Source organism: Erpetoichthys calabaricus, chromosome 8, assembly GCF_900747795.2.
Source record: "Erpetoichthys calabaricus chromosome 8, fErpCal1.3, whole genome shotgun sequence".
Taxonomy (NCBI): domain Eukaryota; kingdom Metazoa; phylum Chordata; class Cladistia; order Polypteriformes; family Polypteridae; genus Erpetoichthys; species Erpetoichthys calabaricus.
The window spans coordinates 14,566,548-14,583,116 of record NC_041401.2 but is presented as its reverse complement, the minus strand read 5'-3'; the positions used below and the strand labels follow the sequence as shown (position 1 = coordinate 14,583,116).

The 16,569-nt window shown below is 40.3% G+C and overlaps 1 protein-coding gene across 8 annotated transcripts in view; it reads right to left on the bottom strand.

The window, feature by feature from the left end:
* The window catches only part of atf2 (activating transcription factor 2), a 225,384-nt gene that overhangs the window by 96,990 nt on the left and 111,825 nt on the right, over positions 1–16,569 (bottom strand). For all 8 annotated transcript variants that reach the window (XM_051930645.1, XM_051930644.1, XM_051930647.1 and 5 more), the window contains 2 exons: positions 9,869–10,021; positions 9,381–9,587 (listed from right to left, as the gene is read on the bottom strand). In XM_051930645.1, coding sequence (XP_051786605.1) covers positions 9,381–9,587; positions 9,869–10,021 — 360 coding nt within the window. The remainder of the gene's footprint in view (positions 1–9,380; positions 9,588–9,868; positions 10,022–16,569) is intronic.

The window sequence follows — 16,569 nt, the reverse complement described above, 5'->3', positions numbered from 1 at the left end:
AATGGATGGAAGTACATGCCGTGTCGAGGTCCATGGGTAATGGCAGAGCGTGCTGCTGAGGGCAGGGACAGCACTGTCTTCCATGTGACCCGGAAGTGCTCCTGAAATACAGTGCAGTGACACCAGAAGCATACCTGGGTCTGACTTGAAAAGGGTGACACTCTACAGGAGCAGTGGAAGAAAAGGAAGATGTTTATTCACGTAATATTGTGGTGTTTGTGGCTTTAGGTACTGGTAGAGGAGGTCGGTGGAACTAAAAAATCCATTCTTTTAAATCCAGAGCTGTGTTGTGCCTAAGGTTTGGGCCTCAGTGGCACCCCCCTTGTGCTTACAGTCATTAAATACATTTACATTGCTTGTTTCTTTATGTATTTGTTTAATTATTTCTTCATTGATTTATTTCAGTGACACGGCATGCAACTTGAAGTATGGCTTGAAATTGAAACTGTCGTCCTCACCTATCGAAGTTGAGAGCGTAGGTTTTAGTGAATTCTGGGTATTGATTGGTGAATTGTCGGTACAGTGGACTCTTACAGTGGCAAATTTGCACGTGCCCACAGGCCACAGGTTTCACTCGGGAAGCAAAGTGCTTGCTCAGAATTGTGAAGCACCAGTGCGGGCAAGATGCTATTTTAAATTTATAGAAAACGCTTAACAGTAGAATGTAATTTTGTATGGCAAATGTATGCATAGCACATTTGTGAAAAAGACTTGACTTGAGAAATATCAAACTTATCCTTTAAGCAACATTATTGCAAATATTCAGTATGGCAGTGTGGTGTAGTGGTTAAGGCTTTGGACTACTGACACCACTGTGTGACCCTGAGCAAGTCACCTGACCCGCCTGGGCTCCCATTGGAAAACCAAAAGCAATGTAACCAATTGTATCATAAATGTTGTAAGTCACCTTGGATAAAGATGTCAGCCAAATAAGTAAATGTAATGTAATGTAAATGTAGTATAATAATTGCAAACTAGGGTAACATTTTGAAATGGGGCCTTGAAGCCTTGCCATTGTGTATCTTTTACTCACATAACGCTATGTCACACAAGCAAAGCCATTGTTAAGATCTTGTTAGACAGCAGTTATTTTCCGCAAAGACGCACAAAGGCAGCTCCATCTGAGAGCATTAAGACCATCATGTATGTTCATCAGTGGATCACTCTCTGGACTCATCAGAGGTCTGTACTACCATGCCAGGTCTGGAGGGGGGGCGCGGGCGCTAACTATATTCTCTTCTTTTCCTCCACAGTACAGAGAAGTGAGGGCAATTCACTCCGCCCCTTTCGGACCCCTTATAAATCACAAGGGTGTTGTGACTGGGGAGTTCCAAAAGCACAAGTCCCAAAACGCTTCCAAAAATTGTTCACTAGAGGGTGAATGTACCATCAAAACCCTGACTAGACACCAAAAAGGGCTTTGAAAAATCTTTATGAGATAAAATATTTATTTTTATCAAAAGGCTCTGCAATAGATGAAGCTCAAAGGAGCTGGCAGAAACTGGGGGAGTGGTGGCTCTAAGGCTAGGGATCTGCACTGGCAATTGGAAGGTTGCCGGTTCGAATCCCATAAATGCCCAAAGAGACTCTGGTCTGTTGGGCCCTTGAGCAAGGCCCTTAACCTGCAATTGCTAAGCACTTGAGTAGTGAGAAAAGCGCTATATAAATGCAAATAATTATTATTATTAAATATTATTATTATTATTATTATTAATATGCAAGGCAATCACAGTAAACAAAGTCCCAATACAAAATCCAGAGCCGTAGTCAAAATCGCAGCATAGGTTCAAACATCCATAAACACAATCACAATACAGAATCCAAAGATGTAGTTGAGAAATTGAGTGCAGGATCGAAAAATTCAGAAAACACAGAAAGCAATGACAAAGGCACAGTAAATTCACAAGAAACTCTCCGCTCCTTAGTGCCTTTGAAATGAACCACCGGGAACTATGGAAGGCCCTCCCATATACTGTATAGTGTTGAGGGCCGTTCCTGGTGGTGATCGGCAGGAGGCCCCGCCCCTTGGGGAACCACCCAGAAAACACATGGGACATAACAGGGGCCATTCCCCTTTACAAATAAACATAAAGAAAAATGTACATAATAAATAAAATGAACAAAATAAACATTAATACAAATAAATGGCATAAAATTAAACAATACAAACAAGAAATACAACTGCGAATCCCAGGCAGGAGAGAAATGCTAGCTGACACATGACAGGGGTGACACTCTGTGAAAAGAGTACACCACAGGATGGAGCCCCTGTCTGGTGACTGTTTCGAACCTTACTGTAAAGCCTGACCACTCCTTTCATTTCCACTCGCTTCTGAGTTCAACTCTGCTCCAATTTTGTTTTGATTTTTACTTTGACTAAACAGGGATGGCTGGGTTGGTGCCACAACATTTCTCCCTTGGTCTTGTTCCTTATTTGACTACAAGACCAAACAAAATAGCTCTGCAATAACTAAAATTACAGGTATCCTATCTCCAAAACAGAAATAATACACCCAACTACGGTAAAATAGCTTTGCAAAATACTACTCGTTCACTGGATTTATTCAAATTTTCACAAAGAACAGTCTGATTACTGAGAACTACGTTTATGCCATATAATAATGAGCTTGTAATGTCTCTGAGGTAGGCCAGAAGCAGATTCATCAGTTATGCACTACAAGAGTTACATCCTCCTCTTATTATAGACTTCACCCGAAGACAAAGTATTTAAAAGAAGATGACAGAATGGCGAAGGTGGCTTAAAGATAAGACAAGACAAAACAAGACTGGACAGGACAGGATGAGACGAGACAAGACAAGAAAGCCAAGGAAAGGCACCATGTGGCAAGACAAGACAAGAAAAGATATGATACAGTAAGGCAAGACAAGATACAGTATCTCACAAAAGTGAGTACACCCCTCACATTTCTGTAAATATTTTATTATATCTTATATAAATATTATATATTATAATATCTTATATAAATATTATATATTTTAGTATATAGCACAATTTGGACATTTTTTACTTAGGGGTGTACTCATTTTTGTTGCCAGCGGTTTAGACATTAATGGCTGTGTGTTGTTATTTTGAGGGTACAGCAAATTTACATTGTTATACAAGCTGTACACGGACTACTTTACATTGTGTCAAAGTGTCACATCTTCAGTGTTGTCCCATGAAAAGATATAATAAAATATTTACAAAAATGGGAGGGGTGTACTCACTTTTGTGAAATACTGTAAGATAACATAAAAAAGCCAAGGAAAGGCAAATCAAGAAAAAGGAAAAGGAAAAGAAGAAGGAAAACTTTAGGTGAGATGAGATGAGATGAGACAAGACAAGACAAGGAAAGGCAACATGGCAAGACAATACAATACAATACGAGAAAAGATAAGATAAAAAAACAAGGAAAGGCAAGATAAGATAAGGTAAGATAAGAAAGCCAAGGAAAGGCAATGAAAGGCAACATGTAGCAAGTGTGGCGGATGGCCGGGGTCCATGCCTTTGCTATATGTGCAGGGGGAGCAGCCCTGGACTGTGCAATACTTCCCCCTGGATGCTAGATGGCAGCCCCCCTGGGTTGGAGCGGTGCCTCGGTCTCCCGCAGGGCTCCATGGGAATTGGAGATGGGTGTAGCCCTGCTGGGTCCCGCAGGCGCCGCTGCAGCTGGGACTCCTGAGCCCTTATGGGCATCGTATTCGCCATATAAAATGGTCCAGCAGCCACCACTCCAGTAGCCTGAGTCGGGAGGAGGAGGACGAAGCTGGCTGAGAGGAGTGGTGGTGCAAAGGAGTGTGCTGTGGTCACTTTCTTTTGGGTGTTTTGTGTACTTGGGACTGTGTTGTGCCTGTGGGGGTCACGGGGAAGACATGCCCCACAGGTGAAGAAGAATAAAAGGTTTCTTGGTTTTATACGTTCCTCCGGTGTGACTCTGTGTTGGGTCAGGCACCTATATAGTGCCTTTTTGTTACACAAGACAAGACAATATAAGACAAGACAACAAAAGATATGGTTAGGCAAGACAAGATAAGATAAAAAAAGCCAGAGAAAGGCAAGCAAGGTAAGGAAAAGAAAGATAAGATAAGACAAGAAAGCCAAGGAAAGGCAACATGTGGCAAAACAAGACAAGGCAAGAAAAGATAATATATGGTGAGTCAAGGTAAGAAAAGACAAGACAAGACGGTGAGACAAGACAAGATAAGCAAAGGCCAGACAAGATATGGTACATAAGACACGATGAGATAGAACAAAGATAAGATAAAATAAGATACGACAAGATAAGACAAGACAAGATAAATACTTTATTTATCCCTTCAGGGAAATTCAGGCATCCAGTAGCTCAAACACATCAGTAAAAATTGTTAAAAATTATAATTGTTAAAAATTATATTTTTATTTTTATATTTAAAATTATAAAAGCAAGGAGAAAATAAATAAATAAATGATGAAAAAATACAAATGGGTCATTTGTTACAGTATTTTAAGGCAGAGTGCTGACCAGGTCATAAATGTATCACTTGTATTGACAACAGTAGGATCTTCTAAAGCGTCCCATTCTACAGTGCAGTGACAGAAGACGACTGCTCAGTTTACTTCTCTGACCCACCAGAATGTTGTGAAAGGGGTGACTGCTACTGTCAAGGATGGCCTGTACTTCCATCCCCATCCACCTTTCCGCCACAGTTCCCAGTGAGTCCCCAGTCCTGCACAGCACAGAGCCGGCCTTCTTCACCAACTCGTCCAGCCTCTATGTGTTCTATTCTGTCATACTGCCTTTCCCAACAAATAACAGCAAAAAAAAGAGGACACAGAATATCTAATGGAAGACCCCAGGCAAGGCTCCCTGGCTCAACATGGCAGGCGAATTTTCTGTTTTTGTTCCTTTTTTTTTTGCAAGCCATCCTGTTTAAATCCAAATTATAGGACTGGATTGTTTTATAATTTTATTTTCTCTTGAATGGAGAACAGACAAAGCACCGCAGTTTCCGAGATGCCGTTTGACAGCTTCTTTTCCTTTAATAGCAGCCTTTTGTCAGTTTTCACACAGGAAAGCAATTCTCTTATAATGCTCTAAAAAGAGAAACAAATTTGTGCCGCGGTGTAAGGTCTGAAAGGCTGATTTATGATACTCAGCGTGGTCTAAATAACCAGGATTTCATGGCTTCAGATAACTGGCTGCTCATTCATTTAGCGGCACAGTACGCTGTACGCTTATTATTTTCTGACTGTGTTAACTCGGAAGAGCAAACAACACTCCGTCACATTGTGCTCACATATTATCCCATGATTCACGTTTATCGATTCACCTATATTTTTTAAAAAAGTTTATATTATTGGGCTAATCTAAACTTTGGGCGGAAATATTCAAGAGCCTGAAAATTCATAATGTCATATCAAGACGGCACTAGACATTTAATATTGTTCACTGCGTGACCTTCAAAACAAATTAGCTATTTTTTTTTTTACTCTTTTACAAGAGGGGAAAAAATGTCTTTATAATCTGATTCTGAAGCATGTAGTGCTGTCCTACGGCAGGTCTTATACCTCATTAAAAATACAGCATAGGATAATGTTAAAGTAATTATGGATCATTACTGCCAACTATGCTGATCATCTGCGCCGGGATGTCAGCGGAGAAATTATTGTGAAATTTCAAACCTGATTAATGGTATCACATAAAAAGTACAGTTTAATTCTCTGACATTCAATTTCCTGAGCAAGTCATTCTGTTCTTCACACTTAACAACTCCACTTTGGCACCCAGAGGCATGGGATTTCCTTTTTATTTATTCGCTTTCATTAATTTAACCCGTGATAATCCTTCTGGGCAAAAGGAATGATGCAGATGCTCAGAGAGGGGATGAGATAAGTGGAAGCTGTAAAACAAAAAATCTCTAAAGATATTACAGCTTAACATTCCTCCTTGTGCTGTTCCACCATCCCTCATGTCAATGTCAAGCGCAACACACAACATGTACGCCGTGCTGTATTCTAATTAAATCATCAGCATGGAACATGTTTTTTTTTTTTTTATTTCCTTTAATTCTGCCACATTAAAAACAAAAACAGTTGCATGAACTGTTTCGAACTTGTCAGTCTGGCATACTAATTGCTTTCTGCAAACTGAAGGTTCAAAAAGACAAATTTTCCTTTGAGATTTTTTAAGGGCTTGCATTAAACTGTTCAGACAGTAGAAAAGGAGATGCTCACCAGCTAGTGACATACGGAGATCAGAAGTATTGACAAGTAGGTAGCAACACATGTGCAGCTCCGAGAATGCCACACTTAAAAATGTGCCGTCAAGCTGAAACCCTACGCCATCCACCTATCCATCCATCCATCCATCCATCCTCTAATTTTGTTGCACCATTTGCTGGTCAGGTCACAAACAACTTGCTTGTACAGTTATAGAAATTGGGATGTACTTATGATATCATAAAATGGCCAGGCGGGCCGGGGTCAGAGTGCCTGTCATAAATGACCCTGAACTCCACAGAGTTGCTAATAACAGAAAAAAGGCCAGTCTGAGTTGCGACAAACCAGTGGCAATCACTTCAATCACGTTAAAGTGCTGGTGCTGAGTAGAGCTGAGAAGAACCCTGCTGAATTTGCTTCACCTTGAGTTCATTGAAAATGCAGAATTTATCTATCTATCATATAGTGCCTTTCATTTCTATCTATCTATCTATCTATCTATCTATCTATCTATCTATCTATCTATCTATCTATCTATCTATCTATCTATCTATCTATCTATCTATCTATCTATCGTGGCACGTGGCTGGGGGTGGTACCCAGCCGGGATGCCCAAGAGGACCGAAGGAGGGCTCACGCCTCCTCCAGACCACGAGGGGGTGACCGCCCTGGTTGCTGTGGGGGCCATGGGTGCAGAGCTTTGAAGCTCAACTGTGTAGGGGCCCGTGGTCAACGCCAGGGGGCACCTCAATGCCTGGAGAGCCCTGGCCCTCAGCACTTCCGCCACACCAGGAAGTGCTGGCGAGAAGAGGAGCAGGGACACCCGGGGTGCTTCCGGGGATACAGCTGGCACTTCTGCCACACTGGGGCGTGTCGGTGGAAGATTGCTGGAGCACACCTGGAGTACATCCGGGGGTACATAAAAGGGGCCGCCTCCCTTCATTCAGGGATGGAGACGGGTGGAAGAGGACGAGGTCTGGGAGAGGAAAGACGTGGCCTGAAGAGTGAGAAGGCATTGTGTATTGGCCTGGACTATTGGGGTGATTGGTGCTGCGGCACTGGGTTGTGCACTTTAATAACTTAAATAATTGTAAATAAACGTGTGTGCTGGACTTTAAAATGATATCCGTTTGTCTGTGTCCGAGCTGCTTCCCACACTATCTATCTATCTATCTATCTATCTATCTATCTATCTATCTATCTATCTATCTATCTATCTATCTATCTATCTATCTATCCTGCTGACAATACTAAAATATCGATCTATCCATCCATCTATCTATCATATAGTGCCTTTCATTTCTTTCTACCTATCTATCAATCTAGCTGACTATACTATTTACCTATCCTGCCGACTATACTAAAATATTATCTATTATACAGTGTCTTTCATTTCTACCTATCTATCTGATAACGCCTTTTATTTCTATCTATCTATCCTGCCGATTATACTAAAATATCTATCTATCTATCTATCTATCTATCTATCTATCTATCTATCTATCTAATAGTGCCTTTCACATCTATCTATCTATCTATCTATCTATCTATCTATCTATCTATCTATCTATCTATCTATCCTGCCGACTATACTAAACTATCTATCTATCTATGGGAGGTTGGGCATCAAACTAAAAGAAGTGGGTGTTCAGTGTGATGTGTGTAGGTGGGTGCAGAACTGGCTCAGACACAGGAAGTAGAGGACGATGATGTGAGGAAACTCATCAGAATTGGCTGATGTTAAGAGTGGTGTCCAGGAGGGGTCAGTGCTAGGGCTGCTGCAATTTTTAATATATATATATATATATATATATATATATATATATATAAATGATTTGGATAGCAATATTAATAACAAGCTGGTTAACTTTGCAGATGATATCATGAAAGGAGGATTGTCAGATAATCTTAAATCGATTGAACCATTACAGAGGGACTTGGACAGCACACAGGCTTGGGCAGATTTGTGGCAGATTAAATTTAATGTCAGTAAATGTAAAGTTTTACACATAGAAAGTAAAAATGTGAGGGTTGAATACAAAATAGGGGGTCTGAAAATTGAACGTCCACCTTATGAGAGGGATTTAGGAGTTATGAGCGCTTTGAGTAGTGAGAAAAGCACTATATAAATGCAAAGAATTATAGTGGACTCTATGCTATTAACTGCCAGTCAGTGTTCAGAAGCCATTAAGAAGGCTAACAGAATGTCAGGTTATATAGCGCCTTGATGTGTGGAATACAAGTCACAGGATGTTCTGCTCAAGCTTTTATAACACACTGGTGAGGCCTCATCTGGAGTCCTGAGTGCAGTTTAGGTCTCCAGGCTACAAAAAGGACATAACAGCACAAGAAAAGATCCACAGAAGAGCAACTAGGCTGATTCAGGGCTACAGGGGATGAGTTATGAAGAAAGATTAAAAGAGCTGAGCCTTTATAGTTTAAGCAAAAGAAGATTAAGAGGAGACCTGACTGAAGTGTTTAAAATGATGAAGGGAATTAGTCCAGTGGATCGAGACGATGACTTTAAAATGAGTTCATCAAGAACACAAGAACACAGCTGGAAACTTGTTAAATTTTGCACAAACATTTGGAAGTTACCCAGGGAACCAAAGACACTTTGAATTAGTGACCAATTAGTGTGGTAGACAGTAAGATTTTAGGAACTTTTAAAACTTGACTTGATGTTTTTTAAAAGAACTAATTGGATAGGACTGGCGAGCTTTGTTGGGCTGAATGGCCTATTCTCATCCAGATTGTTCTAATGTCTCCTGGAGTTAAAATTATACTTCAAATCCACAATTGTTAGAGTCCTTTATTTTTATTTGTGTATCCTGAATACCTATCATTATGACTAACTGACACCCATGGAGCCTGTGATGCCGTGGATCAGTGGTATATAATCAGGGCACATATACACCCTCGAGCAATTTACATCAGCCAGTAAGTATGTCAACCATGAAACCCAAAATCTGCTGAAGCAACTCAAACAAAATGAGAAATGACAAACCACTTGCCAATGGTGCTCCATGTCAGACTTTAACTAGTCCACCAAAGCTGAGAGTCAATACCTCAAAATTATGCTTAATAAATCAGTTAAGGAAGAGCAGTATTAATTCTTTCCCCATGCATAAAAATTTTTTTTTTCTATAACTCTGTATTTTTAAAAGAAAATAAATCTGACCTGTAATTGGCCATTAAGAGAGCTCAGATCTTCGGCTTTCTTTTCTAAGGACTGGACCCACACTTTTCTTTTCTGCCTGCACCGTGAAGCAGCAGCTCGGTTTCGCTCCAAGAATTTGCGCCTCTTCTCATCTGGGTCTTCACTTACTGCCCTCCTGCGTCTGCCACCGGTGCTTGGGATATGTTGAGCAGGCTGAACTGGAGAGGCCTTGTCAAGGTAAAGTATGGTAAGTCACTGACTGGCTAAATGGAAGCAAACAACATCCAACGATCTAAAAAAAGTGGAAAGGCAGGAGTCGGTGCAAACTGAAAATGAAAAGAAAAGAAAAAGGAAGAACCGACACCTTAACATGCAGACATGCTGGCTTAAAAAACGGACTGAAAGAAAAGATAATTTCATGCAACACTAAAATAGCAGAAACAACACATACATGGACCTTATAACAGTTTTACCTCGGGCTAAATAAATGAATAATGAAAAGCACATACTGGTGTTTCAGTCGTCGAAGTTGCTGGTTGCTGTAGTGCCTGGGAGGCCGTGTCCTCTGACTGAGTCCTCACTATGCTGCCAGCCTGCACAGAGACACTTTCACCATTTGCCACCTGAGGGTGCTGTTGCTGAGTCAAGGCGGCTTTTAATCTCTGCAACATTAAAAGAAGTAAAATGGTCAATAATAGATAGATAGATAGATAGATAGATAGATAGATAGATAGATAGATAGATAGATAGATAGATAGATAGATAGATAGATAGATAGATAGATAGATAGATAGATAGATATGAAAGGCACTATAAAGTAGATAGATAGATAGATAGATAGATAGATAGATAGATAGATAGATAGATAGATAGATAGATAGATAGATAGATAGATAGATATGAAAAGCACTATATGATAGATAGATAGATAGATAGATAGATAGATAGATAGATAGATAGATAGATAGATAGATAGATGCGAAAGGCACTATAAAATAGTTACATAGATAGATACGAAAGGCACTATAAAATAGATAGATAGATAGATAGATAGATAGATAGATAGATAGATAGATAGATAGATAGATAGATAGATAGATAGATAGATAGATAGATAGAATTAACTTTATATATTTGCTTTATTTGTACAGTCAAGTGGGGACCAAACAGATATTGTGAAAGGATTATAAATGTAGGAAATTCCACCTGCACTTCAGAACAGGTAATCCACCCGTAGCTAAGCATGTGGCCCGTTTCTTGGATGGGAGACCATCTAGGAGAAGCTTGGGTTGCTGCTTGATGAGTTTACGTTGCATTTGCAATCATTTGGGTGCCCTACGAAGTTAGTCCTTACTAATGACTCCTTTCACCAAAATCACATCTTGCAAACATTTTTTGCAGCCAGTTATAATGTTTTGAATTCTTGCTTTTGGACATTTGTCTCTATTCGTGCTTGTTGATATCTTCCACCTGTGAGATATCCTTGGGCTATCAGCATGTTTAAGATCTATCCACACATTTTCAATGATTTTCAAGTCTGGGGTCTGTGAGAGCCATTTCCAAAACCTTCATGTTGTGGTTCTTCAGCTGTTTTTCAGCTTCAGTTTCCAGACTGATTCCTGCTGTTGATGTTTAGTGGACTCCATTCTTCCCTGCACTTGCACAATGTTTCCTGTGCCACTATTATCACTTATTATTTGACTGATGCTTTTATCTATGGTGACTTAATACCATTTAAGACCCAACTGGTTACATTTCTTTCAGGTTTCCAGTTTGAGCAGAGGCAGGTGGAGCTGACTTGCTCAGGGTCAAACAGTGTCAGTAGTAGGACTTGAACCCATAACCTTAGGGTCTGAAGTCCAGAGCCTTAACCACTACACCACACTGCACCAAAACTTAACAGATCCACCCCTTACATAACAGTTGGCAAGGTATCCTCTTCTTCAAAGGGTGCTCCTTTTTTCTGTCCAAACAAACCTTATGTGGTTGTGACCAAAGAGTTGAATTTTAGCTTCATTTTTCCACAGCACAGTCTTATGGAGACACTGTTTTTTGAGATAAGGGTTCCTTCTGTTGAAGGCCAGGCTTGTGTAAGTAATGCTGCCCAGTACACCACTGCCACGCCACTCCATTCTCAGCAGGTCGCTTTTAGGCCTATGGGGATTTTGCTTTGTCTAACTGCTGTACTCCTTGTTTTTCATAGTCCACAATTCCCTGCTTCTTAATGACATTTCCGACTGTGGAAATTGCAAGCTAGAAGCACTTTGATGTCCTTTCATAGCCTTCCCCGATTTGTTGGCTTCAAATGAGATCCTCACTTCGTTGCTTAGAACAGCTCATGGCTGTTGAGTGTTGCACAATGTTAGTCAAAGAATTGATTAGTTTCATAGGCTCACCACTCCTAATGAACGCTCATGACCAGACATCTAAGAAGCCAAACCAATCCACACTAACCATCTGATGAGTTCTGGGACATTACAACTGAAAGGGCACCTCAGACTTTTGCAAATACTACATTTACTCTCCATTTTTTAAACATTTTTCTTGTTCATCAAATAAATCATAAATGTACATTAACTCTTTCCTTAAAAGACCATTGTTTGAGTTTGCCTGCGCTCAATGTTCTATTTACTATTTCAATGTCATGGTTTAATGTTTACTACTTCAAACGTTTACAAAACATGTAATTAGGCCAGAGAGAGTGCTGGATTCAGCCATTTTGTTGTCCCAGGCAAAAGTGAAACCAGCAAGTTGTGGGTACGAGGAGGGGTTCAGAGCAAATTGTATACCATGTTTGAATGGGGTGTGGTGGGTGTCCCCTTTAAAGTTTTACAACAGTCATGCTTGGGTGTCAAATCGAAGACCTTTCTTGGGAGATGATTGTCCCCCATGGGGTTCACGCAAGGCAAAACGGTCAACAAAGATCACCAGAAAGCTGGCGCTCCTGATGAATTTACAAAATACTGCCCCTCTATATGGTGGAGATGGACCCGGTCAGCGTTGTCCAAACTTTTGGAATGGTGCCCTGTCACCTGTTCAGTCCATCCCCAAGGCATCAGAAAGTGCCACTGCTGTGGAAAACATCCTGCATTGTCCCTGTTCCAAAGAAGGCAGAGGCCTCTTCACCTAATGACTACAGAACTGTGGCCCTTACATCTCACGTCATGAAGATCTTTCAGAGGCTGTTCCTGGACTAAATGAGTCCTCTTGTGATAGACCTCCTGAACCTACTACAGTCTGCCTAGCAGACAAAGACTGGAGTGAAGGATGCAATTATCTGTCTGTTCCACAAGCCACATTCTCACAAAGCTGACAGCACTGTGAGGATGATGTTGTTAGATTTCTCCAGTGCCTTCTCTACCATCCAGCTGTCCAGCTCTCCATCTGTCTATCTAAGAAGTAACACACAGGACAAACCCTTTAGTCATTCAGCCACATGGGTAATCCCAAAGAATACACAAATGAAATAAAGCCAAAGGATGATGACGTACATATATTAGGTAATGGCTACCAACAAGACAAACCAGTACTTGAAAATCCCAACATTAGGGCGATAATTAAGAAGTTTCAAACAACTGGTCCATCCAAGGACTGGCCAGGCCCAGACATGCTGAGCTGCAGGTGGATGACCTACTCTGAAGTGCACGTGCTTATATTTTTGAAGGTTTTGTTTATCATGGCTAAGCAATCCATACTAACCCCTACTTTGTCTGCTGTTCTTTTACTGGTTCTTCTGAGGTGGCGATCTGCGCCTCCATCACCTGATCAGGGCACCATGCAGTCCCTTATTTTGTCTTTTATTTTTCTTTTCTTCATTACGTAAAGCACTTTGAGCTACTTTTTGTATGAAAATGTGCTATATAAATAAATGTTGTTGTTGTTGTTGTTCATCAGAGACCATGTGGATATGATTATGATACTCCTAATAAGCTTCTCAAATTATGTAAATATTCTTATTATTATATTTTTCTTTTGCTGCGACTTGCTACGTGGTTTATTGAGGGAGGGGGGGGGGGTCACGTGTATTCTGAACTTCTGAAAAGTCCCATGATTCTCCAAAAATGCCCATCGGGTATATTGCCAAACCTCAGCTAGATACAAGAGCAAACACTGCATCATTTATATAGGTAAAAAAGGATTTCCACAAAAACGCTTGTAACAAAAATTAAGCTCCTAGGAGTGCAAAGGACAAATAGAAGTTGTTCAAACATAATAGTAATCCAGAGCAAACAAAGTATATTCAGAAAGAGTGGTCGAGAGTCAAAAAAATCCAGAATTTCACAAAAGCAGTAAGCTATCAGAAGATACAGGAACTCCCCAACTCTCAAGTGCGTTCACAACTGCCTGGAAGAGGTCGCAAGCCTATTTTGATAAATGGTTAAACGCAGATCCTACCAAGCTAATACAATACTTTAGCTTGTTCCCAATTTAATTATTTGATTCTATAATGCAAAGAATAAGTAATATGGACAATAATTCGGCAGCGATGACACAGATTTAGACCTTGCTTTCTTGTCTTCAAGACATTTTTATGTAGGAGTTTCCAACAGAAATGCACTAATACTTTTACCTCCTTAAGGCCATGCCATATTAGATAACTTTTTTCAACGATTTTCATTACATAATCTTAATGAGCTGGAGGCAGTCGATGTCCCACTTCCGTGAAGGACAGTCGTCTAGTCTGACATAGCTAGTGACTCGCTCCAAATAGTTTACAAGTTGTCCCGACAAATTCAAACAGGTTTGATTTTGTGTTTAGTCGTAGCTGCGGGCTCTGCATGTATGAGAGCTGACAACCAATGAACACTCACCCGGATGTATGATGCTGTTATGGCCTACTCTGAATCTGCTGCTTTGTAAACCAAGTCTTTGTTTATTTTAATTTTGAGCAAATGACTTAATCGCGTCCTGTCCTAATTACCTACCTGTTGATTTACCTACTGTGATTAAATCACCTGGGTTTGTGGGTGGGGTGGAAGTTATGAAAAGAAGTTTGCTTAAGTTTTAGGGTAGAGATTGACAGGAGAACGATTTGTCTTTAACAGAACAAGGTATGGAGATTTAGGGTTGGATGGTCTGGCTTTGGGGTTTTTTTTTTTTGCTTGTTTAAAGAAATGTAATTGTCTCAAGCTAGCCGTCCGAGTGGTAATTGTGGAGTGTGTCTAGATGTGGAAATTCTGTTTAGCTAGTTAGTGTTGTTCTCCTACCTTGCTTTTGTTTTTGTGTGTACAGTGATCCCTCCTCAATCGCGGGGGTTGCGTTCCAGAACCCCCCCACGAAAGGTGAAAATCCGTGAAGTAAAAACCATATATTTATATAGTTATTATTATATTGTCATGCTTGGGTCACAGATTTGCACAGAAACACAGGAGGTTGTAGAGACAGGAACTTTATTCAAACACTGCAAACAAACATTTGTCTCTTTTTCAAAAGTTTAAACTGTGCTCCATTACAAGACAGAGATGACAGTTCCGTCTCACAATTAAAAGGACGCAAACATATCTTCCTCTGTAAAGGAGTGCGTGACAGGAGCAGAGAATGTCAGAGAGAGAGAGAGAAAAGCAAACAATCAAAAATTAATAGGTGCTGTTTGGGCTTTTAAGTATGCAAAGCACCGTACGGGAAGCATATCATGCGACAAAGCAGCTGCAAGTAAGCCCAGCAAGGAAGGGAGCAATGTAAAGGTAGCCTTTCAGCATTTTTTAGAGGAGCGTCCGTATCCTCTAGGGGTGCGAACAGCCCCCCTGCTCACAATATATTTGAGGAGTTTTATTTAATACGTAATACGTGCTCTGATTGGGTAGCTTCTCAGCCATCCACCAATAGCGTCCCTTGTATGAAATCAGCTGGGCAAACCAACTGAGGAAGCATGTACCAGAAATGAAAAGACCCATTGTCCGCAGAAACCTGTGAACCAGCAAAAAATCTGCGATATATATTTTAGATATGCTTACATTTAAAATCTACGATAGAGTGAAGCCACGAAAGTCGAAGCGCGATATAGCGAGGGATTATTGTAACTGTCTCCATATTTTGCGAGCTTCTTCTTTTCTTGAAAATAAATGGAGTCTGTTTTATTTTTTGTTTCCATGTCTGTCTCTCTCTCATATTTGTGTGTGGCCTACTTACAGTATGTACCCCTAGGCTTGTAGTAGGCCATAACAAGGCAGTGACGAGGCAATAAAGAATAACGCAGATATTTTGGATGTCACACACAAAAGAGATGCTCACCTGTCTAATGCTTTATGTACCATTTAAAAAAAAATGGCGGCAAGATTGTGGCTGAATTTGCCGCATCTATTAACCGTTTGTACAGCAGCGGCTCCATCAGGCAGCACGCTATTGGTTGACAGAAAATGGGGTGAGCAGGACTGTGCTGGAAAGTTGTCAGACAGTGGTATAATTCGACATGCCCCACGTTTTTCATTCCTGTACCATATATACTCGCAATTACGTTCTCCCGCAGATAAGTCAAGGCTTGAATTTACCGTATAATTTCTGGTATTTTATAATGTCGGTGGTATAAGTTGAATGCAGAAAACTCATGCTATTGGTCCAAGAGATTATGATATGCTAACGCCCACCTGAGAGAGTAACCACGGAGCACACGGCCTTTGTTTTTTATGTATTGTGCCTACGTGACCACACACTATTACCCGAACTATTTCAAAGCAACGTTTGCACTGATTTGTGCTTTTTGTATCTAACACTCTCATACACTTTTATTGTAAGAGCATCCCTCATCTATGATGGAGCGTTCAATCAGAAGACAATATGAAGCTGGTTTTAAATTAAAAGTCGTTGAAGTGGCGAAAGAAATTGGTAACTGCGCTGCTGTAACAAAATTCGAAGTGTCTGAGAAACTGGTGTGAGATTGGAGGAGGCACGAGGATGTTTAAAAAAAAAAAAATTAAGCGTCATATTTTTGAATGGGCGTTTAAGTTGGAGATCAGCAACTGTAGTCGGCAAGTGTGATGTACACTGAGACTAGAAGTCTCATAATGTGACGTTGGCTTTATTACCTTATTCCCTTCTGGGGTAGTATAATACTTTATTTTGTTATTTTCTTTTGAACTCTAATAACCTATAACACATATAATTAGGATATCAATTTCTTGGCATAATAAATATTTCATTTGCTTCTATTTCTGTTTTCACCTACATTTATTAAAGGTTTCAGGTTTACTACGGTCTTAAAAAGCACATCTAT